At 46.5% G+C, this 26,303-nt stretch overlaps 1 protein-coding gene across 6 annotated transcripts in view; it reads right to left on the bottom strand.

Moving 5' to 3' along the window:
* The window catches only part of DPYSL2 (dihydropyrimidinase like 2), a 94,383-nt gene that overhangs the window by 24,557 nt on the left and 43,523 nt on the right, over positions 1–26,303 (bottom strand). For all 6 annotated transcript variants that reach the window (XM_084615125.1, XM_084615126.1, XM_084615128.1 and 3 more), the window contains exons 4-8: positions 12,222–12,386; positions 9,860–9,921; positions 8,445–8,525; positions 7,515–7,583; positions 4,022–4,142 (exon numbers count right to left, since the gene is read on the bottom strand). In XM_084615125.1, the coding sequence (XP_084471251.1) occupies positions 4,022–4,142; positions 7,515–7,583; positions 8,445–8,525; positions 9,860–9,921; positions 12,222–12,386 (498 nt within the window). The remainder of the gene's footprint in view (positions 1–4,021; positions 4,143–7,514; positions 7,584–8,444; positions 8,526–9,859; positions 9,922–12,221; positions 12,387–26,303) is intronic.

Genomic DNA, 26,303 nt, shown 5'->3' with positions numbered 1-26,303 from the left:
GTTTCACGACCTCGCACGAGCAGTGAAAGTAGTGCCAGGCAACCATTCTGCAATACCAGAACTTGAGGCAGATCGCAAGGAAGCAGATTTGCGCATGGTTTTTGCATGTTGCTGATGAACACTTGGACTAAACAGGGTGCTAATGAGGAGCTTGGTCTCAGAGGTTGCATCTACGCGCCCAAGACAGTGTTCTGTTCTTGGGGTAGATCAATTCTATTTCAAAACTGGAGTTGGCCCAAAGAAGAGAGATTCATTCCTATGCACAGCGTAGTTAGGGAACGGGGAACGGACGTGTCTTATGTCACCATTCATGCTGTCAATGGATTTAACTCTACTTCAGCTTTCGGTAACATGGGAAAAAATTGGCTGAAGCTAGCAACTGAGCATCCGGAGAAGTGGGTGGAGAAGGAATTTAGAGCTCTTCTCTCCCTCCCCTCCCCCCAGCCCTGGACAGCAGGAATGTGCAGGAAGGAATGCTCCAGAATGCCTCTCAAACCCCCATTTGGACACCCCAACCCTCAGTCTCAGGGCTCTGTGTCTATGGCGGGCATTGAGACTGCTTGATCTCAATTCCTCACTTGGTCTTGGGTGCGAAGGTGTGGCCTGTGCTGACTGTGTCTATTCTGCATTCCCCACCCTGTGCTTGTGGCATTCACAAAGCATGCCCCTTCTCAGCTCTCTTACCGTTAGAGATGCGTCTGTGATATGAACCAAGCACATCCACTCTCAGCAATCCCTCTCCTCTGGCCTCGGGGCTAATATGTCTGTGGCCTGCCCATTCTCAGCTCCCTTTCGGTCACAGTGCTCTTCGTCACGTCTCTCCCACTGCATTGCGGACTGTTACACGCTCTCTGGCATTCCCCCACCATCACACCGGGGGTCACGGCCCACTCCTCGCGGGCTCATGCTGCCACGGCAGTTTTCCTTGCAGACGTCCCATGGCAGGACATTGGCCGGGCGGCCACTTGGTCCTTCATCCATACCTTTACAACCCATTATGCCCTCACCCATGCCGCGGTGGCAGATGCGGCTGTTGGCCATATCATCCTTCAGACTGTGACTTCTGGAGAGCCCTCGCACCCGCCTTCACGCCGAGTATTACTCGGTACTCTCCCACGTCTGGAATCCACATAGGGACCAGCACTCAAAGAAGAGGAGAAGGTTCTTTACTGTAACTGGAGGTTTCTTTGAGATGTGTGGTCCCCGTCTGGATCCCAATCCCCAATCCAATCCAATGCTCCATCCCCGCTGCTCCGGGCTCTCCTCCTGCCTGGTAAGAGGGAACTGGAGTGGTGTCCACCCCCATGGCCTCTTAAAGTCTCGGACACGCCACGCAGTGGACGCACGACACACGTGTGAGTCAACCAGCACCACTGTGAACAGTTGCGGCTCTGGCACCTGGCAAGAATGCGCACCCCACATTTGGAATCCGCACAGGGATCATCACTCAGAGAAGAATCTAGGAGCATTACTTTGAATTCATGGCATGGACTGAGCTGACCTCACCGGAGAGTTAAGAAAGAACCAAAGAGTAGCTGAATCAAGTAGTCCTAGCTCAGTAGCAAGATTTGAAGGGAGGCAACTGCAGCTTTTTCAAAGTCAACAGTGGTATCTTTGGTGTCTCAGTGGTATCTTTACTATCCTGTGGTAAGAAGCTAGCGTCTAGATAACGTGTGCTACGAGTTCTTTCCCAAGAAGAACAGAACAAGTGAGCAACTGCCATCAACGATGGCCTCCTTCAGGCTGCACAATTAGGTGCAAATTATCAGCTATACATATGGACTCGTGCAACAGTTCAGTATCTTCAAGTGTCCCCTGTCAAAACCAGATGGGTGAGAAGATAGTACGGGACATCTTGTTCCTCAAAGACGGTCTGCCACCTGCACCAAAAGTCATCCTCACCTTTTTGGAAGCATAGCTGAGGAGATGCAAATGCCGCAGGGAAGATTTGATGGGATCCTATGCAGGCAACTGTGACAACGACGAGTGTAGAAACACAGTATGGAACACAACGGACACAGGTTGTGAGGGACAATAGAAAGATTTCAGCTATCTGACTATTTTTTTAAAGTAAATTATAGCTCAAAGTGGTGTGGCATTAAACATTTAGTAGCTCATAGTTAGTTACATGTAGGGATTACATCAGAGTACATGTTATTCACACAATATATTCATGCAGAACATTCTTCTGCTAAGAATCATTACTGTAGTATAAGTAGTTTACATTTATTGTCATTGTATTCAGTGATACGAGTTTGAGCATTGGCCTGCTAAACCCAGGGTTGCGAGTTCAATCCTTGAGGGGGCCATTTAGGGATCAGGGCAAAAATTGGGGATTGGTCCTGCTTTGAGCAGGGGGTTGGACTAGATGACCTGCTGAGGTCCCTTCCAACCCTGATATTCTATGAATTACAGTTGTACCATGTGGGCATGAGACATACAGTTTTGGTGTTCTGCTCGGCCTGAGGCATGTTTTATAATTAGGGGGTAGGGGTCTTATTACCTGCATCATTTGATAAAAGCAGCAGACAGAAATCAGTCCGTTCTACAAATGACGACAAATATTTTGTGACAGAGAAAAACTGACCCACTTCCAGCACCTACATCTGCCCGGAAAATCACCACCAGAGATGGACCGAACATGGTAGCAATGAATGTTTTTTTACCTGATGGGTTACTCCTTAATGCCCAAAATGGGTCTGGGCTAGTAGACTGCTAGCCCACATCCCCAAAACTACCACCACTATTGGCTGTCTTTTCCGTTGTGGCCAAGGGAGGGGGGATGCTTTTTGTGGTTAGTGCACATGACTGGGACTCGAGAGAACCAACTTCAGTTCCTGATTCTGCCACAACCTCCTTGGCCAAGTTTTTTAATATCTCTATCACTCAGTTCTTGGCCTATAAAGTGGAAATCACACTTCCCTATCTCCCAGGGGTGTTGGGAGGATAAATTCAGTCATTTGTTGAGTGCTCAGACATACAGTCCCATCGCTGCGTGAATTTATGCTCTCATTTCTAGGTGATCCCTCTCGGTCCCAAATGAGGCCTGATGCTGCTTGTGCTGTCCCAGTTCTGTGACTAAAAAAGAACCCCCTCAATCCTTCTGACCAGCTCTGAATTAATTTAAAGGGAATCATGGGGTCTAAGCACTCATGAATTCTCTCCCCCTGCATTGGAGTTTGCTGCAGTAGGAACTAATTCTTCCAGCACCTTGCCCCCACATGGAAACTGATGTCATCTGTGTATTCGTTTGGTTTTATTTAGACTGCATCAAATTAAATCCAATCCTTGAATGCAAAGGGGAAAAAAATCCTCCTGCTTCAACGCCCACCCTAGATGATTTAAATGGAAAGTAACAAGGCTTTGGTAGCAGAATAAAGGGATGAAACCGGAGCTCTCTCTGCTGTTTAACTGTAATTCCACTGAGTCTGGAAATCAGTGATGTCATTTGCTTGCCTTGCTTAAGCTAATGCCCTGCTAAAGAGCAGCTCCACTCGCTTTTTCCTCCCCCATCTGTCTGAGAAGCAGAAGACGATGAGCCAAAGCCAATGCCAGCGCTGAATTTGGCCCAAGGCAGCAATGTGGAGTATGGACATCAGGATGGTGAAAATACTTCTCTCTGTTGTAGCTGCCCCTGGAATATTGTGTTTATTTCTGGGTGCAGAAGAGAGCCGTACCAAAGAAAGACGGGGGAGTTGGAAGGACTGAGTTACACGGAAAGAGCTTTGTGTAATATGACTAAATGATTCAAGGCGAGGCACCTGATAACTGTCTAATGGAGGAAATTACTGAGGGTAATGGGATAAATATTCAGAGAGAGAACATTTGGGCTGAAGATCAGGAAAAAACTTTCTGACAGCCTATCAGGCTTCCCAGGGAACTGACGCAGAGCCAATTGTTTGGGACATTTAAACCCCAGACTGGACAACGCTAGAAAATTGCCCTTCAGCGAACAATCCCAGCTTGGCAGGGAGGTAGGCTGGATGATCTCAGAGGACTTTTCCATCTATGAATAACTTACCCTTTTTCCTGGCCTGAGCAATAACATCTGCGGCGCTTTTGCTCATCACCTTGGTGATGTACAGAGGGCAGTTGGTCTGGTTGGCGATGGTTATTGCCCGGTTCACTGCTTCAGCCTCCACCTAAAAGATAAAGCCAGCTGTACGTTAGAACACGCTCGACTTAGCATGGCCAGCTCTTCCGACTCGCCCAGTTACAACTTTGTTTTCTTAAGAGCAGAGGGTGCAGGGGACTCAAAGGAGTGGGGTGGGTTTGGTGGCTTTAAGCCATTTAGATTCCAGGTGCTATAGGGATTGGATTGGCCCTTGCCATAAACCGGGGCAGCCTTGAGAGCGGCTCCAATTTAGAGCCTCCATGCACAGAGGCTGCTCTGCAGCATCTAAAATCCCCATAGCTGGTCCAGGCTACTACACCCAGTCCTGCCCCAGCTTCATCCTCCCATGCCCCCTCCACTGAGGCTTTTCCTCAGTTCCTCCCCAGGTTGGATCCGGGCTTTACAGCTGTCATGACACTCTGATCCCTTTACTTGATTTACAGGAGCTGGGACCGCAATGACAATTTCACCCACAGGATTTTTCCATGCAAGGACAGATCACATGACTAATATTATCGTTATTGGTTGAGTGCGCTCAGTGTGCTCAGCACTGCACCGAGGTGATCCCTGCCTTGAGCACTTTACTATCTAACATCACGTCCTTCTGTATTTCCTCTGGAAATACCTGAGGCATTGGAGAAAAGCATGTTTCTCCATAAACGATCCAACAGTCATTAAGTGCTCTACATGGGAGAAAATTCCTTCCTGACCCTTGCTGGCAACACACCCTGAAGCATGAGAATTGATTGCCCTTATTATGCATTACTACACATTTTAGTCAGTTTCTTTATTCAATCATAGGCATACTGGTGAAATTTGCCCTTGTGCAGAGGGCCAACACAATGCCAATGCACCAATTAAGCCCTAAAATTTCATCCATAGGAAAAAGGACACCCAACAAAATAAACAGCAACCCATCCCCTTAACGCCGTACCGGGGAAAGGGACAGGCCTTGAAGACGGCAGGCTCTGGTAAGCCAGTGGGAGAAGTCAATTCTAGAGCTGACAGCCCTGCCACTAGATGGTTACATCCTGCAGGAATTAGGCCAATGGTATAGACCAATGGAAACTTCAGCTCCACAGCCCCTTTCAGGATCAGGCCTGTCACTAAACCTTTGTTGTTAATGGGCTTGCAAGGGAGCAGAACGTGGCCAAGGCACCATTAACTATACTGCAGCAGCCGACCTCAAGTGCAAAGGTGGCTCCCTGTGATTTGGGCTGATTCTCATTCTAGGCAGCAGCACGACTGGCAAAGCATCCGAATTACGCTGAAGGAAGAACGAGCGTCTGTGCATCCACTTCTAACTGCAGGAGGCAGATGTAACGAACAAGCCAAATAAGGGAACGGCCCCATCCATTACATCAAAGAGTCCGATTCCTCCTTAGGATGCACATTGAAGGCCTGAGCTAATCCTCCAGGATGCTGAGCATCCTCTTTTCCCTTTGAAGTCAACGGGAGTTGCGGGTGCTCAGCACTTTGAGCCCAAGTGTCATGCAGTTTTTCTCCAATGCCACCATCTGTTATTGTTTTCCTTATGCAATCGGGAAAATATGTCAAGGAATACAAGGGTGGATGGGAAATCTGGATGCAGATGTTCGCACACAGCATAAAGGAAACAGTCCCCATCCCCAGAGCCAACAATCGGGGGGGAAAAGGAGAGGATTTGTGTTCCAGTCGGGCTGGGCATTGTTCCTCTCAATCCGCAACAGCATTTGAAACTGGAAGATTTATGGCTGGCATTAAAATGCTTTTGGATGCTGCTTGCCTGAACAAAGCAGAAGGAAAGTAAATAAAAAGAGGAGGGAGCTGTGAAAATGATCTCACCCACCGGGCTTTCAGCAGCACCACATCTGGCACCCTTAGCAAAGCCCCCATACTTTGGAGGAACAATCAGAATCTCCTTGTACAGAAAGGACAGCCCTCACAGAGCCAAGATTCCATGGGGCAACGTCCAGCCCAGAGATACTGAAAGCTCAGAGGAGCACAATACAGAGGGAAGAGAATTTAGGACCAAATCCTGTGTTGTTACTTACACAACAATTTTCAAAAGGACCCTAAGGGATTTAGGTATCCATCTCCCACTGAATTCCAGTGTGATGTGGGCACCTAATCCCAGCGCAATCAATGGGAGAGGAAGGATGGTCCAATGATTAGGACACCAGCCTAAGTGCCAACTCCGCCACAGACTTTCAGTGTGACTTTGGTCAAGTCACTTGGACCGCCTGTGCCTCAGTTTCCCACGTGTAAAACAGGAGCCTTAGAGCTTCCCTACCTCCCAAGAATATAAATACCTAAGATAGATAGAACTTTGACCCTATGCACAAATTCCCACCGACTTTTCAGGAAGTTTTGCCCAAACAAGGACCAAGTAAACAATGAACAACAACTTGAGGGTTTGGAGCACAGAGAACTCAGCTATAGTGAAAATCCAATGGGGAGTCAAATCCTGAAACCATTACTCAGACAAATCTCCTGAGTTAATGGGAATTTGCTGAGGTTTAAAATATGCAAGAACCCCAGGATCTGGCCGAAGTAAAATCAGAATAAGGGCTTCCGGATCAGGACCAGAATGAAAGAGAAGCAAAGTTCTGAATAGTTTCACTTTGCAAGCTGCAAATAGCAATTCCAGTTATAGCTGAGTGAAAATGAGTTCTTTTCAGTGAAAACGAGGATGTTCCAGGAGGGAAGAGAGACTACCGTGACGTTTTGAGGAAGCACAATCCAGTGGCTGAACCAGAGAGGGATGAGTCACATAATCTGGGTCCTCCATCATCAACAGCCCCCGCTGTGACACCTTGGGCAAGGATCTCAAGCCAAATTTTTCACGTGTCCCCTAATTTGGGCCTTCCGGTTGGAAATACCACAGGCCTGATTTTCAGAGGTGCTGAGCATCAGCAACTCCCATTGACTTGAGAAGTCATTATGGGCTTGCAGTGCTTCTGCTCATGAGGCCAAAGCATTTCAAGTTGGCTACCTAACCGGTGAGCCACCTGAAGCTAGTGAGCATTTTTGAAATTTGGAGCCATTCTGGTTCCCAGTTACCAAGGCTGTAACAGGGGGCTAATGATACTTATAAGGGTCTTCAGCTTGAGATCTCCAGACTTCTGACACAACAGAAATATCTTTGTCACAAGCGCCACAGTAATTCAAACAACATATAATGGACATCATCATGATCATCTTAGTATTTATTGCACGGGCAGAACAAGCAAACAAGAACTACCAGTCGCAAAATCCTCTTTTCCCTTCCTCCCTTCTGTCTGTGAAACCAACATTTCCTAGGGCACACGACGTGCACTATTTTTCTGGCCACATTAATCGAGGCATGAAGTTCTTACTGGCAGTATATGACATGACCCAGAATAGGCGGAATTAAGTGAAAAATGTGAAACGTCCTCACCTCTTCAGGTCTACTCAGTACATGCCCTTCAGGGCCTGTGATTCCCAGTTCCAGGATCCTTTGCTGCTCCTAAGGCAGAAAAAAACAGGAAGATGGCTCAAAACAATGTAGTTTCTCATTTCAGGAGCTGGACATATTTGGAAGAGATGTAAAACTGAGATCCCTGTCATTTTGTGCTCTCTAGATATCCCACGGTACTTTCACAAAGGCAGGAGCAGTAGAACCAGCGTTCAGACTAACTCCCCATGTCTGGATAATTACCAAAGCTCTGCAAATCCTGGCCATTTCATTCGCAGTGTTGTCATGCCAACCTTTCCTTTGATTTCACTTCACAACCCTGCACGTTTCAGGTTTGAAAGAACAAAATAAACTTCCCACAAAACTAGCAGGCCACGTGTTGAAAACCTGTTCAACTCCAAGTTGCATGATCTAGGCATGACGTGTAAAGTAAGTATGGCATCAGCAACAGGAACCAATTATTGACTTATTTATTTATATTTCTATTGCGATAGTCCCTAGAGGCCAACCAAGTCCAAATCCCATTGTGCTAGGGGCTGTACAAAATGTATAGTAAATGTTTCTTCACTTCCTGTCCTAAACTGCTGTGTAATATTACTATACACGGGGGCTGCCTTCCACCCCAGAGGTGGCTGCATTCAGTGATGGGCAAAGAGATGTATAGTTTGTAACTGTTATGGAATAAAAGCTAGTAAATAAACCTGAGGCATTATCGTTCTCTTACTGGGAGTTCCAAGGGCTGTAATTTTGAACTCTCTCGGCTTTCTACATGGAAATGTCTATGCTACTTGAGACAGCGCCTTGACATGGCTTAGTGATTTCCTGCTGTGGGTTTTAAGAGCGGGATTTTCGAGTTTGAACACCTGACAGCACAATGCAGCTAAAATTCCACAGAGCGAACAGATACGATACCTCAGCAACGATGTCACCATTCTCAGCATGAACTTGAGCTATGGCACCTATATCACGGATTACGCTCAGGACCTCGTATATCTAGGAGAAAGAAGGCACACTGTTTGATACATACCTTTTGGTCTTGCAAATACTCCAGTGTTCTCGTCGCTTAAATGTCCTTCAACTTAAACTGTTATGTAAAACTGAAACAAAAGGGAAGCGACCAAGACAGACAAGCTCTCTTTAGCTTGCCTTAAAAGATAAGGCAGTAGACTGGGACTCGGAGCTGGGTTCAGTTCCTGCCCCGGCCATTGATTTGCTGAGGAGCCTCGAGCAAGTCCCTTCACCGCTCTGTGCCGCCGTTTCCCCATCCGTAAAATGGGGATAACAATAACGGCCTCCTTTCTAAGGCACTTTGAGACTCACAGATGAGCAGCACGATATAAGAGATAGGTATTATTAATTATTATTATAATGGAGCACAGAACAGAAATTGGTACATTCTCCAGGGCATCATCGGTAGAAGCTCTAAAGGCCCAAATTTTCAAAAGTGGCATCTTTAATGCCTCAAGTCGTGGGTGCCCAACTTGCCCCGATCCTCAGCGCCCGCAACTCCCACTGCCTTTGATGGAAGTTGCTCCACCCCTCTGACAACGAGGTGCACTGGGTCTCACGCTGAGCATCCAAACATGGGGGGGTTCACAAAAATCCGTGACCACTTTTGAAACCTCTGACCATATTCTTAGATAAAAAGAGACCATTTTTTCTGTCACCTCTTAACTCAGTTCAGCTCGAACTTCAAACACGGAGGGAAACCTCCGCCACATCATGGTTGGAAGCAAGCGCCTTCTGCAGGTTGGACAGCCCAACAATGAAACGCACCCGATGACAGACGAGTGCGAACAGAATTTTTTCTCAAGGTCCCAGTGATTCCAATCGCAAAACCAAGAAGTGCTTTCCTGGTTAAAATCAGGCCCTAGGTCCCAGAATCACTTGCGTAACACAGGCTAACCCAGCGTGGCTCTGTGTCTCCCTCTAACGACTTGACTACGTCGAGAGGTTTATGAGCCTCGTGCTGCCTCCAAATTGAAAGACCTAGGGTAAAATGGTGGCCTCGCTGAAATCAATGCCCGTTTTGCCATTGACTTCAATGGAGCGAGACTTTCGGCGCTGCTCTTTCACCTCCAGCGGCAGAAGCGCTTGCTTCCGGATCCAGAGGCGTCTGGTTCGATCCCAGCTGATGGCACAACCTGAGTAACTGATACAGGCACAAAACATTGATTCATAGAGTTTAAGGCCAGAAAGGACTATTGGACCATCTAATCTGGCCTCCTGTATAACACGGACCATTAAACATCACCCAGTTATTCCTCTTTGAACCCAATAACTCCTGTGTGGCTAAAGCATGACTTGTGAACGTAAAGCCCTCCTACCTGAGAATCTGTTAGCTGGAAGTGATCTTTGAAGGCCATGTAAACCAGGAAGGAATTCACACCTAGCAGAGACAAAACAAAGAAAACGCCCAGGATGTACAAGTAATAGGCATAGATAACATCCACGTTGAAGTTAGAAGCGAGCCAGCCACAAGTTACATAAACAAAGTGATCCACACAGAAGTTAATAGATGAGCTGTTACGGCCAGACAGTCCAAGAGCCTGATTCTCCTGCCACTCATGTTGGTGTAAATCAGGAGGAACTTCAGTGAAGCTAATGGGAATACACTGGTGTGAGTGAGAAGAGAATCAAGCACAAGGTTCTTAGCGCTAAAACTGACTATACGGTTTGGAAACTGCAGATAAGACAGTCCTGGCCCTGTAAAATTCCACCTGTCTTGAATAAAGAGGACTCTCCCCTTCCTGCCGGAGTGGACCAGATGCACCATTGAAACAAGTATAGACATTGGCTGGCTTTAAGAAACTTTTAACTTCTTCCCATCAAAATGAACTGATTTTGCATCTGTTCAATGGAACGGTCTGCTACAGACAGCCCAATCCTTCTTGGCTCTGAGGGCCAGATCCTTGGCTGGAGTAAATCAAGTTACTGCCAATCAAATGAATGGAGCTATGCTAATTTACACCACTTGAGGATCTGACTTTTTGTGCCTCCTGGGAAGTGCGCAGCATCCTCAGCTCCCATGAAAGTTCAATGTCAGGTTAAGGAACTCAGCACCTGGCACTATCAGCCCCTTGGACTGTGTGCCACGCATGACAATGGACCGACCCCCCCCTGGAGTCAATGTGAGTTTGTCATTGGCTGCACTGGGAGCAGAATCGATCCCACAGCATGTAATGTACTGAAATATACCAGAGTATGACCGTACAACTGACAAGCCACGGAGAAATAAGATGTGGCTCCCCCAGAGAACAGAAATAAGAAAGAAAGAAATTCAGTCTGCTGTGAAACACACACAACACTTAATAAATCACAATTAAAGGCCACCAGCTTCTTAGCCATGTGACATTTAAAAACTCCACTAGTAAGAATGATGGAGCCCAGCTTGCGGCAGAAAAGAGAGCTAAGCCTTCAGAGCTCCACTCAACACCAAAAAGGAATACGTCTTTCAGATTCAGCTTTGTGGGAGGCTGAGCAAAAAATGTAAGAAAAATACCTTCAAAATGGGTACTGGCTGCCTGGTTTCCCAACCCCTCCTGCTAGACGGCTGGGGAATTACTAACAGAGCATTTCTACAAAGCATTGTGCTGACCAAACCACAGTGTTCACAGCCTCCCCTCCCCTGCATTCTACAGACATGACAGGGTAAAAATTCTTAACCAGGATGTGTGGGAAAACCACCATTAGGATGTAAAAGTTTGTTGCTGTTGTTTTTTTCAACCATAAACAGGATGGAAAATCCTTCCAGCCCAGGGATGAAAGGTCACGGAAATCAGAGATGGGAAAGACCTATTCGATCATCTTATCTATCTTGCCCTCCTTTCGCTGGCCATTGAAGGATTGTTCTTCTTGAGTCAGATTCTTTTCTCGCTTACGCTAGTTTAACTGGGATAGCCCAGTGGTTTGAGCATTGGCCTGCTAAACCCAGGGTTGTGAGTTCAATCCCTGAGGGGGCCATTTAGGGATCTGGGGCAAAAATTGGCAATTGGTCCTGCTTTGAGCAGGGGGTTGGTTTAGATGACCTCCTGAGGTCCCTTCCAACCCTGATATTCTATGAACTCCATGAGTTACTCCGGACTTGCATCATTGCACGTGAAAGCAAAGTCAGGCCACCTCTATCTCCCCTGGATGACTTCCAGCTCTCTTGCTGACACTGGCCAGTGGGGAGAGATACGTCCTACGAGAGTGTGTCTATCACTCCTTCAGGGAGATGCCCATCTCCAGAGAGGGTCCAGATCCTCCACTGCTGCAGCTCACCAAAGCTCCATTGACTGAGGATCGGCTATGCCTTGTTCTGAATGACCCGGGTCGCTGTCCACGGCAGCCCTGGGCAGTACCACCCCAGGCATCACATCTTACCCCCTGCACACGGTCAGTGCAGTCTCCTGCCTAAACGCCACTCCAGAGGGAAGGAGGCAGAATGGCAAGACTGGATTCCAGTCCCACCCTATACACTAACCTGGCTTCTCCAGCCCCCCTACAACACTGCCTCCTGATGTACCAAGCCCCCACCACCACCACCAAAAAACAGACACCATTCTGAACCCTGATCTGGCCAGTAATTTGACCAAAACAAATAAAAAAGAATAAAAAGTATCTACAAGGGCCAGTCTTCAGAACCAAAAAAAAGAAAAAAAATTGAATCAGTAAAAACATATCGATTTAAATGATCCCGAAACTTACCATGGTCTTTCACCAGGGCTTCCATCTCCTCCTGAACCCCTTTATGCCACTCCGTGATATCCACATGCAGAGAGTAATCGCAGCAAGACTTGCTATCCGCCCATTCTCGCCACTGGTCAAATGCAGTGAGTAAGCTGGTCCCTGGTTCTGGAACTACGTGATCAACTGGAAAAAGACAAAGCATTTGCACCCGTGAATGTGCGTCCAAAGGCCTTTCGCATCCATCCAAGACAGACAGCGCTTTCCACTGACTCTGTGAAACAGGATGTCCCCCCGCCCAAAGAAAAATTGGATCTGTGCGTTTCCCAAAGCCCGGGGTTCGAGAACCCACTCTGCCATTTGATTACAAGCAAAAACTAAAGCAGGAAATAATTCAGTTACTAGAGTGTGTTACACTGCAACTGTATGTGATTGGAGCAGAGGAAATTCCTAGTTCAAAGCCAGTGCAAATTCAAACCATTGCAGTTATACGTACATTTATGTATACCGTTACTCCTCTGCTTCCTATTAGGGTTACAAACAAACAATGACAGACAATACTCCCCTGCATGAGCATCAGTGAGTAGTTTTCCAGTCAAACTGAGGGACATCTTTCTCTACTCTGTGCCCTCTGAGATGCTGGATAAGGTACCCCAAAGGGTTTGGAATGTATTTTTGTATTATTATAACATCTAGCAAGCTCCAGTTACGGACCAGGACCCCACCGTGCTCAGCACGGTACAAACACAGAACAAAAGGACTGTCCCTCCCCTAAAGAGCTTCCAGTCTAAATACAAAGATGAGATTAAAAGATACCCTGTCTGCACCTACTTGCTGCTACCATAATCCCACAGCTAACATCAAAAGGCGGAGCAGCAAAGACTCCAGTGAGCAAATTCAGCTCTTCTTTAAATCCACCACACTAACTAAGGCTACAATTGTCTTTAAAACCTGCTAATAGACTCCCAATTTGCACACTGCAGTCAATGCAGAGACCATGGCAATTGGTATATATTCACGCACCCCCTCAATTAACTTCTTTTAAGGTGCCATTTGTAGATCCAGGGTGATAGTTACCTGTGTGCAGAGGGGCCCAGCCAAGATCAATGCAGCACTTATGTCCACCTTCAGCCCAAGGTTCAAGTGGGGCTTAAGTGGTGTACAGTAGACCTTGCGATTGCTCTTGGCACAAGGGTGACCTTCACCTCAAATACGTATGCACAAGGGAGGCTTTCCGAGTGTCTCTACAACTTCAGATTGGAGAAAAGGAGCCCCTAGTCTATTGTTTTGATTTTTTTTTTTTGCACCAGCCGTATAACCTAGCTGTTAAAAACAACAGTCAATGCAAAAACTTCAGATTAAAGCCCTGTCTGAGTTGCCGATATTCTGATATTAGCCCACCAATAATGACTCCAACCCAACCCCCCTACATCCCAGTTCATCATCGCCCAAGGTGGGTTCTGCAGCATGCCCAGGGAAGTTGGCAAATCTGGGTTCCGGTGGATGAAGGAGGGGCAAGTTCTAAACGCCTTCACGGAGAATGTGCTGCCAGCCACCTCTTCTGAGAGGACTCCAGTTCAAGGGCCTCTACTGATTGCAACTGGAGCAGCATCAGGGATGCAGGTCCGGAGCCATTAGGGACTTGACAGATTAGAACTAACACCAATGTCGTAGGTACAGGCATGGTCCAGTGAACTAGGAGCCAGGAGATCTGCATTCTATTCCTGGCTCGGCCACCCAGCAAAACACTTCCCCTCCCCGTGCCTCAGTTTCTCTGCCTGTAAAATTGGGATAACGATATTACCCTCCTTTGTAAAGAGCTCAGAGATCAACAGGTGAAAAACCCTAAAACCCTGAAGCATGACGTTTAATATCTCCTCCAAAAACTGTTTAACATGCAAGTACTAAGAGGAGCTCTCTCTGGATCCAGCAAGCCCTGAGGACAGCGCAGTCAGAGGGCTCCTCATCCCAGAGAAAAAACACGAGCATGGAACAAGGCCACAAAGCCAGAGTCTGAAAGACTGGGCAGCTGTTCAAGGGGGAAGAAAAAAGACATAATCTCATGGTTTCAGAGGTCACAAATTGAACTTGTGTTGGGGTGGAGGGGGAGCAGGGAGGGAGGAGAGCTTGGCTGATTGTACATTGGCCAGCAAGGGGGGAGAAATTACATGAATCCTGCTTAGTTATCAGCAGACAAAACAGAGCAGTTTATTTTTAACTATATTGTTAAGTATCAGGATTGCAATCAGCCCAGCATCTGGCTCTAACTCTTGATGGAAATGCTGAAATGAGAGACAGAGTCCTCAGGCCTCTGCCGTATCACAAACCATCCCTTTGCTCTTACTCAGAGCCAGCCAAATCATCCAAGATTTACACGAGAAGCTTGGTATAAACAGCGTCACTTCCCTGAATGCCTCATTAGCCACAGCCAGCTGTCTGAATTGGTAACAATGTCCCCAAACGGCCTGAGATGAGCAAGTGTTCCCGGAAGTAAAGAGGATTACGTAAAGCAACCATCTTTGTTGCACGAATTAAAAGCTTTGGCCATCGCCTCCATTTTTGTGACGGGTGGCTACGTGACTGTCCGCAAGTAACGGTTACAATATTTGTGCCCTTCGGATGAAGTTGTGCCTGCTGCTAAATGGAGCAAGTAATTGTGCCCGGGAGGAGTGTGTGACGCCGAATGTTTGGCCTCTGCATCGCAAGTTCAACTCCAGCTTAGCTCTGTAGCCACGACAGCTTCAACGGCAGCCTTTTGTGAAATTAGTTGGTGTGTCTCAGCCCGTCGTGAAAACCAGCTGCTTCCGCTCTGAATAGTTGACGCCATATCTGACACCCTCGTGAACATTTAAGAATTTAACCTCCAATGCCCAGGTGAGATTGTGTCCCCAGTGGGAAATGAGGCACAAAGACATTAATTGACCCAGGTCACAGAGAAAGCCCGTGAAAGGGACTGAAATTGCAGCATAATCTCCTGAGTCCCAGTCCAGTGCCCTTACCACAAAACTGTTCTTCCTTGGGCCACTTATTTATGTGTCTGAATATGGATTCGGGCATTTTACTTTTAGGCACCCAAGTCTTAAAATGTTGGGCAGAGTCTTCCTGAACCTCAGTCTGCACAATAATAAAAAGAGCACAATTATTACCTAAGATGCCATGATGCGGAGAGGCTTACATTGTTGAATGCTTGGACGAAAAAGGGCTACAGAAGTGCAAATTAGAGCGCAAAGGGATCATTAAGAAATCTTGCCCCCAGCACGAAAGGGCTAAACACCACACAGCTGTAAGATCTCGGCGCAAAGGATCGACTCTGATGTCTCGAATCAGAACTTTAATCGCTCTCTTATTTCATGTGCTGTCCAAGTGTGAGTAATCGGAGGCGGGGTAGGGAGATGGAGAATCTCTATCTGATCTCTGACAAAGTCAAACCACCACTGGTTATAATAAGGCCATAAAAATGGAGATAGTGGCACATCTGTGAGGGAAAAAGTCAGCACTAAGGATTAGGAACATTTAGCATGGAAGCAGCGTTGCCGACGCATCTTCTACAGCTTCCTTTAGCTCTTTGATGGCTTGAGATGAGGCAACCCGAATCTTGCTCCCTTTACGCACTCAGATCAAAAAGCTGATCATCATCATCATGGAGACAATACAATGCCTTTTGCAAGAGTATCTCAGGCTGCTTTGCAAACCACATATTGCTAATTACCACAATGTCTAAGGACCAACTGAGAACGCAGTCCCGACCCTGCACAAACGCAGAGTGATAGGTGGGCTCAGCCACAAAGAGCTTACAGTATAAATGGACAAGAGACACAGAGTGGGTATAACACAGAGTAAACAGCGTGACAGTAACATGGGTATAGTAGCAGTCAGAGACTATGGTAATGGGTACATTAAAAACACTGGATAGATTTAGATTAGACAGCAACACCAGACAAGACATATTTGCAACCAAGCGCAGCGTTACAACTGGTCATTACGGCCAGGCATCAGCAACAAAAGGGCAGAGACCAGACAGATCCGTTGGCTGTTTATTAGGATGGTGCCCTTTTCTCTATTTAAGTTCTCAATTAAAAAACTATGCCCTTTGCCACAGTGGAGAGTTGATAGCACCGAACAAAGAGGCCACGTTTACTGCAGGCTACCACGTGATGGTCTGATTGTTGTAGAGACACAGCAGGAATTAAAAAGGCCCCAAACTCGGAGTGGAAAACAGATCTGGAACCCCCTCTGAACGCCTTCAAATTTCCAGGAGGGGAAGGGAGTGGAGACTCAAATCTACCCCTACAGTTTTGGTTCCAAATCAGACCTAGGCGTAACCTACACACAGGTTTGTACTGATGTAACTATTTTGGTTAGAGGTGTGATTTTTCTATCAAAATAGTTGAAATCAGTACAGCCACAGTGGCCACACAGTTACACTGGATAAAGGTGCCTTATGCTAGTATCCCTGCAGGTATAACTATAGAATCATAGACTATCGGGGTTGGAAGGGACCTCGGGAGGTCATCTAGTCCAACCCCCTGCTCAAAGCAGGACCAATCCCCCAACTAAATCATCCCAGCCAGGGCTTTGTCAAGCCTGACCAACTATATAGTATATGGCAGCTTTCTATCGATAGAATGTGTCCACACTGGTGGGGAAGGAGAAAGACTCAGTATGTTTTGTGCTTTTTGGGAAGAGGGCCAACTGAAAACCAGACCATTGAGGTCATGGCCCAGTCCCCCAGCCGCTAGAGGCTCCCTCAACTGTTCTTCAAAATGAAAATGTAAGAGGCAAAGCCGCAGCTGGTATTGATGAGCCTATGTCCATCTAAGTCTTTTAGACATCAGGGTCAGCCACCAGAATCAAACAGGATCGGTTCTTTCACACTGAAGGGAAAGAACTAGGCACTGTCCCTGGATGAGTGCGTGACAACTGGCCCTTGCTAGACGACCCCCCACTCCCATTAGCCTGAGCAGGAGTTGTGCACATGCATCAAAATAGGAAGATTTACTTCCAGGCCTCAGACAGAACTTGCTAGCACGGAGGGAAACAGAAGCTTTTTCTTTAAGGTGGCCATGCTTCACATGTCTCCAGAGAAGTTTACGAAAATCCATCTGCCTCTTCCTCCCTTTTTCCCACACTCCTAGCTTCCCGCAATGACCCTTGGGTATTACCTGCTAGCAGGCCACGGATGCAAGGGTTCCTGACCCACTAGAAAATGTAGAAAACCCAGTCTCGCAGCTTCACATGTGAAATGCAGCATCCCGTTCTGACCTTACTGAACAATTTGTCTCTTGGGAACCCCACTGCTTGTACTGTTGTTAGTTTTTTTCCTTTGTTTTGGAAGCAACAGATGTTCAATTCCTGAAGCAGTATGTGGCTTAGCTACTTCAGGATGGATTCAGAAAAATTCTCTCAGCAGATGCTGTTATCACCCGCTTATTTTGCATTTGTTTATTGCTTTGATTTTCTCCCTTCCCTGACCCAAATCTTTTCATCCTGGTCTCCATTATTACTACACAAACAATGCCAAATTCTAATCTTTAAAGGGGACTGGGTTCAAGATCAAAGTTGAAACAAGTGGTTGATGACACAGCCCGAAAGCACTAAAATTTAAGTTCTCCCCCGTGAGACACAACTGCCTGCAAAACAGGACTTGAGCGATGCACAGACTTTGTGCTGGCTCTCTGGAGTCAATTTAATCTCTAATCCTGAAGGCCGCAACTCCTACTGAAATCAATGCGAGTTAGCTGCCTCAATAACTCTGAGGATCTGCGATGACCTTCCGACTCGTTTGTAAGTCAGGTCTTATTTAGGCCCATTTCCAGTGAGGTAAATGGAGAACCCAAGGTAAGGGCCTCAAAAAGTGGTCCACTATGAACAGAAATCATTACATGCATTTAAATTTTAACCTTCTCCAAAGCGGAACTGGGAATCCCAAATGCAAGAGTGTTGGGTTACTGCCTGGGAAGCAAATGGTGAAACTGACCAAAATCAAAAATGAAACTGACCAGTCTCTTCTTACCACTGCTGAAAAGAGCAACAACAACAAAATTCTACACTTAAGTGCTTAAATATATACATATGTGCCCAGATAATCTGTTTAAAGCTCCGAGGACTGAATGCTCAAAAGACAACAGGAGGCTAAGTAGAAGCTAGGAGCCTAACTCCTTTTGAGCATTCAACCCCGACAGGCTGATTTAGCACCCTAATTTAAGAGTCTGAGAAAATTGCTCCTTAAAGATGGAGAGAGTGACTTTTGTGAGGCACAGCTGGGGAAACCCCAGCAGAAAGGTGAGGAATGAAAACAGGCCCTACTGAAGTTAATGGCAAAACTGCCATTGACTTCTAAGGGGCCAGGATTTCACCCAAGGTCACAAAGGAGGAAATTTGCCCGAGCACAGGGGGCTAGCACGGGCCTCTGTGCACCACTTCAGACCTCAAAATAAGACTTAAATAGGACTTAAGTGGTGCGTCAGCCTTGTAACGATCCCGTCCACAGGGGTGAAATTTCACCCGCAATAAGTGGCAAATTTGGGACCAGCACACTGATCCCCAGACTCCAGGCTGGTGCATTACCAGCCATCAACTGGTCCTTTTAACCCATGTCTACAGCACTGAGAATAAGCAAAGATTGAATTGCTTTTAAAAAAAAAAAAGCTTTTCCCTCTCTTCTTATGGCAAAACCGAGCTATACAACAGAGCACCAGCTGCTGTAACCCAGCGTAGCTCCGTCCAAGGGGCAATGCTTTTTCATGCCAGCGGAGGAGCTGCCTTAGAGATGACGGTGTTTTCGTTTCTAGCATCAGCGGGGTGGCCGTGGTAGCCTGTATCCACAAAAACAACGAGGAGTCCAGTGGTCCCTTAAAGACGAACCGCTTTACTTGGGCCTAAGCTTTCGTGGGTAAAAAAAAAAAAAACCACATCGTCTTTAAGGTGCCACCGGACTCCTCGTTGTTTTTGTTTCTAGCAAATCTTTATATTTCCCCCCCTATGTTCGTGGGGTGTTCAACAGCCTCTGAATCTGAAGCATATTTTTCCCCTGGGCAAACAAGCTAGAAACCCAATTCCCACGCAAAACCAATGGGATTTAGGCACCTACCTGCTCTGAAAATCCCAACCACAACCCTTAAGACAGTCCCGTTAATTGCCCAGGTCTTCTCTGTCATTCTACGCAGTTTTCACTCGGCTTACAAGGTGCATCTGTTCTTACTGCCAACCCATTCTGACCGCCACCCTCCTCACCCGCGTATCCACTGCCGCCTTTCTGTCTCTGTCATGCTCCCTTCGCTCCCTCCTGGTGCAAATTAATCAGCTCAAGCTTAAAACCAGACAATAAGCCAAAGCGAGATAACAACACTAACCACTGTTAGCTTATCTGTGTGGCTTTAATGTGCCAGAGCTGGCATCTAGCCACGGTGAAATGTTGTGCATCCTACAAGCATCAATGGTGGAACGCTGTGGGGGAAGTCATAACAGCCATTAATGTTTCTGACAGAGCAAAGCAATAACAGAGCTCTGTGCTACATGAAGAAGGAAAGCAGAAAATAAAAGAAGCTGATCTGAAGGGAACATTTCAAACACAACCATTTACAAGGGGGTAAAAAAAAAAGAAAAGAAAAAAGAAAACATAACCATCAGAAGAAAATCCGGGTAGGACAACTGAGTTAGGATGGCAAACATGCCCCTTTGCTAAACATGACCATGTACTTAATAAGGCATCGATCAGTTAACAAAACTGATCAGTTTCCCTGTAACAAAACTTGTCATTGACCAAGCTGCATTGTTTTCCCCCAGCCCTATCAAAATTTGAAAAGACACAGTGATCAAAGGGTTAAACAACATGTTAAAATAGTAAGGATACGCCAGTCTGTTTTCAAAGCATTCAGCTCATAATGTGTTAGAGCCAGGACATGGAACCAGAATGTAACATAGAGACCCTAGGTCTTGGGCAAGTTATTTAGGGGCAGATTTTCTCAAGTGCTCAGGCTCATATAGGTCTCTCATACAGGCACCGAAGTAAATGGCCTGATTTAGATCGTGTGCGCCAACTCATAGAAATTCTGGCCTTTAGGAGACACTTCTGAAGATCTGAGCTCCGTTGTCTGCCAGGCGTCCATCCATGGTTCTCAAAGTGATGAATAAAGATGAATGAATCATCCTGCACTGCACCCTGAAATTCTCTCCAGTTCACACAGCTTGGAGGGGGGGCGGGGAGAGGGGGGAAGAGGCACGAGTGATCACCAAGGCTTTGCCTCCACTAGCTCTTTTGTCGGCAAAACTTTTGTCAGTCCGGGTGTGAAAAAACACCCTCCCCCTCCCCGACCGACATAAGCTTCACCGACAAAAGCACCGGTGTGGACAGTGCTCTGCTGGCGGGATATACTCTCCCGCCCACATAGCTACTGCCACTGGTTGGGGATGGATTAATTATGATGGCAGGAGAGCGCTCTCCCCCTTCGGCATAGAGCTGCTACACAGGAGTCCTTCCAGTGGCACAGCTGTGCCGCTGTAAGGTCTGGAGTGTGGACATGACCTTGGGTAAAATTTTCACCATCACTAAGCAACACAGAAGCCCAAACCCCCCTGAGTTTCAGTGGGACTTGGGGCTCTTCTGAAAATATTAAACCCAAATTTCAAGAGGAGACACTGAAAATTAGGTTTTGATTTTCAGAAGAGCGGAGAAAGCACAACCCCCACTCCTTAAATCAACAGGTTCTGCAGGCCGTCTGCAACCCTGGAAAAACATCAGGCCCTGAAGCATCTCAAGTTGGACACCTCCCCGCCCCCACTAAAAAGAAAACAGGAGGCATCCAAAATTAGTGGCCACTTCTGAAAACACTGGCCTTATACACTTTGCACCTTAGTTTCCCCAGCTGAAAAATGAGGATAACACTTCTCCCTCTCAGAGGGGCTTTGGGCGGGTTAGTCAAGATTTATAAAGCCCTTTGAAGAAGGAGGGGCACATTCATTCCTGATACAGCCTGGATCTATTTGGCCTGGAAAGCGTTAGCTAATGCTATCTTTTTCTGCATGGCAGTGGGAAGCATTGGCTTTCTTTTAAAAAAATAAGTTTTATTCAAGAAACTGCTGCACTCTGAACGGAAAGGCTCGTTCTGCAGAAAGACATGGATGTTGATCGGATCACCTCTCCGGCTATGTTTTCAAGATGCCACAGGCATGACTATGTACCATTCCACCTTATATGAAACAGAACAACTCATCTGTGACATCACAGAAGGACTGCCGAGAATCATCCAGCCCTCTGACTGCTACCCCATGCTGTTCTCCCATGTGGGCACTAATGATACTGTAAGGTATGACCCCGAGCAGATCAAAAGTGACTACAGGGCTCTGGGTGTGAGGGTGAAGGAGCGGGAGGTGCAGCTGATGTTCTCATCGATCCTTCCGGTCCCAGGCAGAGACAGACACATCCTGAAGGTGGATGCATGGCTGTGCTCACCAGGAGGGCCTCAACCACAGAATGCTGTTCTGAGAAGAAGGATTGCTGAGCAGAGATGGGGTCCACCTATCAAGGAAGGAGAAAGTATCTTTGGATAGAGACTGGCTAACCTAGTGAGGTGGGCTTTAAACTAGGTTCTGCAGAGACAGGAGACAAAAGCCCACAGGTAAGTCCAAACCATGGAGACCTGTGAAGGGTCAGAATCTGGTGGGGAACATGGGCAATCATAACAAAGGAGAGACAAGAGGGAATATAGAAGGGAAATCTAACAAACACCTTAGATGTTAGTATATTAATGCAAGAAGTGTGGCGAATAAACAGGAAGAACTAGAAATACTAGAGAATAAACACAATTTTGACATAATTGGCATCACAGAGACATGGGATAATTCACATGACTGGAATATTGGTATAGAAAGGTACAGCTTGTCCAGGAAGGACAGGCATGGGGACAAGGGAGGAGTTGCTTTGTATACCAACGATATAGTCATCTGCACTGAAGCTGAGCTAGAGGTGGAAGGCAGACCTGTGAAAAGTCTCTGGGCAAAGAAAAAAAACAAGGGTGATGTCATGGTCGAGGTTTAGTGTGGAGTCAGACCACCTAACCTGAAAGAAGCACAGGAGGTGGGGGTGATGGGGGACTTCAACAATCCAAACACCTATTAGGAAAATAACACAGCGGGGCACAGATTATCCCACAAGTTTGAAGACAACTTTTTATTGCAGGCGGTGGAGAAAAAGACTAGAGGAGAAGCTGTTCAGATTCTCACAAATACGGAGGAACTGGTTGAAAATTTGAAGGTGAAAGGCAGCTTGCGTGAAAGTGATCATGAAATGCGGAGTTCCTGATTCTAAGGAATGGTAGAAGGGAAAACAGTAGAATAAAGACAGTGGATTTCAAGAAGACTGACTTCAGCAGTCTTGGTAGGTAAGGTCCCAGGGAAAGCAAGTCTAAAGGGAAAAAGAGTTCAGGAGAGATGGCAGTTTTTTTAAAGAGACTTTAGCGAGGGCACAAGGGCCAACTATCCCAATGTGCGTAGGAAAGGCAGTGTGATAAGAGACCACCTGGCTTAACCAGGACATCTTCAATGACCTGACACTCCAAAAGGAGGCATACAAAAAGTGGAAACCAGGTCAAATTACGAAGGATGACTATTTAAAAAAAAAAAAAAAAACCAACACAAGCATATAGACACAAAAATCAGAAAGGCCAAGTCATAAGAGGAGATTAAACTAGCTATGAACATCAGGTTAACAAGAAAACTTTTTACAAATACATAAGAAGCAAGAGGAAGACCAACGGACAGGGTAGGCCCATTACTCGATGAGAAAGGAAAGACAATGACAAAAAATGCAGCAACGGCCAAATTGTTAAATGCCTTTTTTGTTTTGGTTTTCACCAAAAAGGTTAGCAGCGATCGAAGGACTAAGTCTATGTCTACGCTACCGCCTAAGTTGGCGAGACTTATGTCGCTCAAGGATGTGAATATTCTACCCCCCGAGCGACAGATGTTACGCCAGCATAAAAGATACCGTGCACAGCATTATGTCGGCGGGAGAGCGTCTTCCACCACATGCACTGTAAGTGTAGCCATGCCCCAACATCGTGAATATCAGTTTAGGCAGGGTAGGATGTGAGGCTAAAATAGAGAAATATCAGGCTAAGAATTATGTAGACAAGTTAGATGGCTTCAAATCTGCAGGCCCTGATGAAATACATCCTAGAATACTTAAGGAACAGGTTGTTCTAAAAAGGAAGGTGATAAATTGTTCTCCTTAGCCATTGAGGACAGGTCAAGAAGTAATGGGCTTACACTGCACCAAGGAAGATTTTCGTTACACATTAGGAAAAACCTCCAAACTATAAAGGTTGTTAAGCAGTGGAACAAACTACCAAGGGCGGTTGTGGAATCTCCATCACTGGAGGCTTTTAAGAACAACTTAGACAAACACTTGTCAGGGATGGTCTAGATAATACTCTTAGTCCTGCCTCAGTGTAGGGGACTGAACTAGATGATCTCTCAAGGTCCCATCCAGTCCGACATTGTGATGATTCTTCTACACAAGAGCATGGATTCATACAACGGTGCTAGAATATTTCTAGGTACTACCTACATCCAATTCATAAACTTAGCTCCAGGGACCCGTCTCTTTAAGGCCTCGTCTACACCTACCGGGAGATCGACGTGTGGTGACAGACGCATCGGCGGTCAATTTAGCGGGACTTAGACCCACTAATACCGACCGCAGCTTGCTCTCCCATCGACTCCTGTACTCCACCTGAACGAGAAGCACAAGGGGAGTCGACGGGAGAGCATTTCCAGTCGACATCGCGTAGCGTGGACCTCACGGTAAGTAGATCTAAGTACGGCGACTTCAGCTACGTTATTCACGTAGCTGAAGTTGTGTACCTTAGATGGATCTCCCCCTGTAGTGCAGACAAGGCCGTTGGTACTTATGTGGTATCCTTTACCATAGTATCAGAGTTCCTCACAATCTATAGTATATTTATCTTCACACCACCTCTGAGAGGCAGGTCAGTACTATTATCCCCATTGTACAGATGGGAAATTGAGGTACACAGAGGCTAAGGGGCAGATTTTTTAAAAATATTTAGTCATCTAACTCCCATAGGGAGCTAAATACCTTGAAAAAAAATCTTGCCCTAAGTGACTTACCTAAGGTCCATGGTGTAGCAGGGGTATCTGGGTCTCCCATGTACTTTGCTCGATCCCCTAACCACTGGGATATTTTTCCTTTCAAGGCCTAGCCTTGGCTGATCATGGAAGCCACACACTGCACAAGTGTAAATGACAACACAATGAGCAAAGCAGTGGGGAAGCGAGGCCCCAGGAGTTGACACGTTTTAGGATCCAAGCTATGGTCTCTGTCTGTAAAGCACTTTGCAGAGCCCAAAGGAAAAGCAGGGTAACACCCAGACCATTTTTATTTCCGCTGCCATGAGTGAGCTCACGAGAAGCCCAATGGCCTCTCCAAGTCTTGGAGTGACAGATATTCAGCTTCTTTCAACCCCAGCCCTTTAATCAGCAGCACGTATTTTTGGTGATGGGTGGGGAATAATGGTTTTATCATTTCCTGCTATTGTGGCGCACGGGTTTTTATTTTTTTAGCAGCCTGCTTCGTTTTTCAGAGACCTTGCTTGGCCTAACCACCCTTTCCTAACATTTCTATTCATAGCGTTCAGTTCGAATTTCCACCCACAAGTGCTTTTCAACCGGACTAAGCATCTGTCATCTAGACCTACGCTACTCAAAGTGGTGGTCTGCGGACCGGTACCAGTGCAGGCCCGCGAGCCAGCGGCTGCCGGTCTACGCACACATTGGGGGAAAAGTTTTGCCAGTCCCCCACATCAGATAACTTGAGAAACACGGATCTAAAACACACGTGAAAGTTCCCCCAGTGCTGAGCTAATGAACAACACTGACAGAAGGGGGAGTGTGGGGGACAGAAACTGCTCAGTACTAAGGTAGAAAAGCCAGTTAGGATCTTCAGTTAGGGATCATGTCAAAAGTTCTGAACATAATAAAACCACAACTCTTGAGTTTCTATCTCCCGTGTTAAAGACCTTCCTCCCAACAAGCCAGCTCAAAGCTCTAATGAACTAACATGGGCATATTGCTTAAGAGGAGTTGATAATGCGCAAATCCTTCACAGGCATGAACTAAACTATTACCAGGCATCCAGCCCCAAACCAGATTTTAAAGAGTGGCTTGGTCATTATAACATCCACATTTAAGACTGAATAATGCTGCTTCTTGTTCCCAGCAACAGTTCCCGCTGCAGCTGATGAAATTTGGTTATTTTACTGGGTTGCACATCTTGCTGCAAGCCACTTCATTGAAAAGCCAAATGAAAATCTCTACTGCTAGTCCGACGACTCCATATTCGTGAGGCGGGAGCTGCTGCGCCTCTCAGAGCCGCAGGCATGATTCTGATGAAACAGAGCAGTGCAAAAACAAGGTGTAGCTCCGGGAAAGTTAACAGACCCACCCCAGCAAAATTGGGCCCCCACCACCCAGTTTCTAAAGTGACTGGCGTCTCAAATTTTTGAATGCTTAGCTTGACTAACCTTACAGGAGCCAGATTTTTGGAAAGTGCTGAGCCTCCACACCCCTTTAAGGCATCGGACGTCGGGCACTCAAAACTTGAAGCCCCCAAAATCACTCGTCACTTCTGAAAACTTAAGCCAACATCTTTTTTGAGACCGTGAAAATACTTTGCATGTTTAAGGCCAAATTCTAACGTAAGATTCTTTCATGGGCACCGAGTACCTTTCACCCAGACACGTCAACCTCTGTACTAACACATCTTCACTACACCTTTATGAAGTAGGTGAGTACCACTACCCCCATGCTCCAGATCAAGAAGCTGAGGTATGAAATCGCCCAAATTAGCACAAAAGCCAGGAAAACCCCTCGTTCTAGCCACTGGACCATGATTTCCTCCCAGCGCCATTTAGCGCCACAAATATTGTGAACGGGGAGCGATTCGGCCACCTTTGGCTTAAAGAAGTGACAGAATGCAATTTAGCACAAAGTCTCTTCCCCAAAGAATGTGTAACTAGACACGGGGAAGCATGCCAGGGAGGAAGCAATGGGACGTCTTCCAAATAAACCCACAAAACAACCACC

The sequence above is a fragment of the Lepidochelys olivacea genome (assembly GCF_965140295.1).
Source record: "Lepidochelys olivacea isolate rLepOli2 genome assembly, chromosome: 26".
Classification (NCBI taxonomy): Eukaryota; Metazoa; Chordata; order Testudines; family Cheloniidae; genus Lepidochelys; species Lepidochelys olivacea.
The sequence above is the reverse complement of the archived record's forward strand: the minus strand, read 5'-3'. Positions and strand labels throughout refer to the sequence as shown.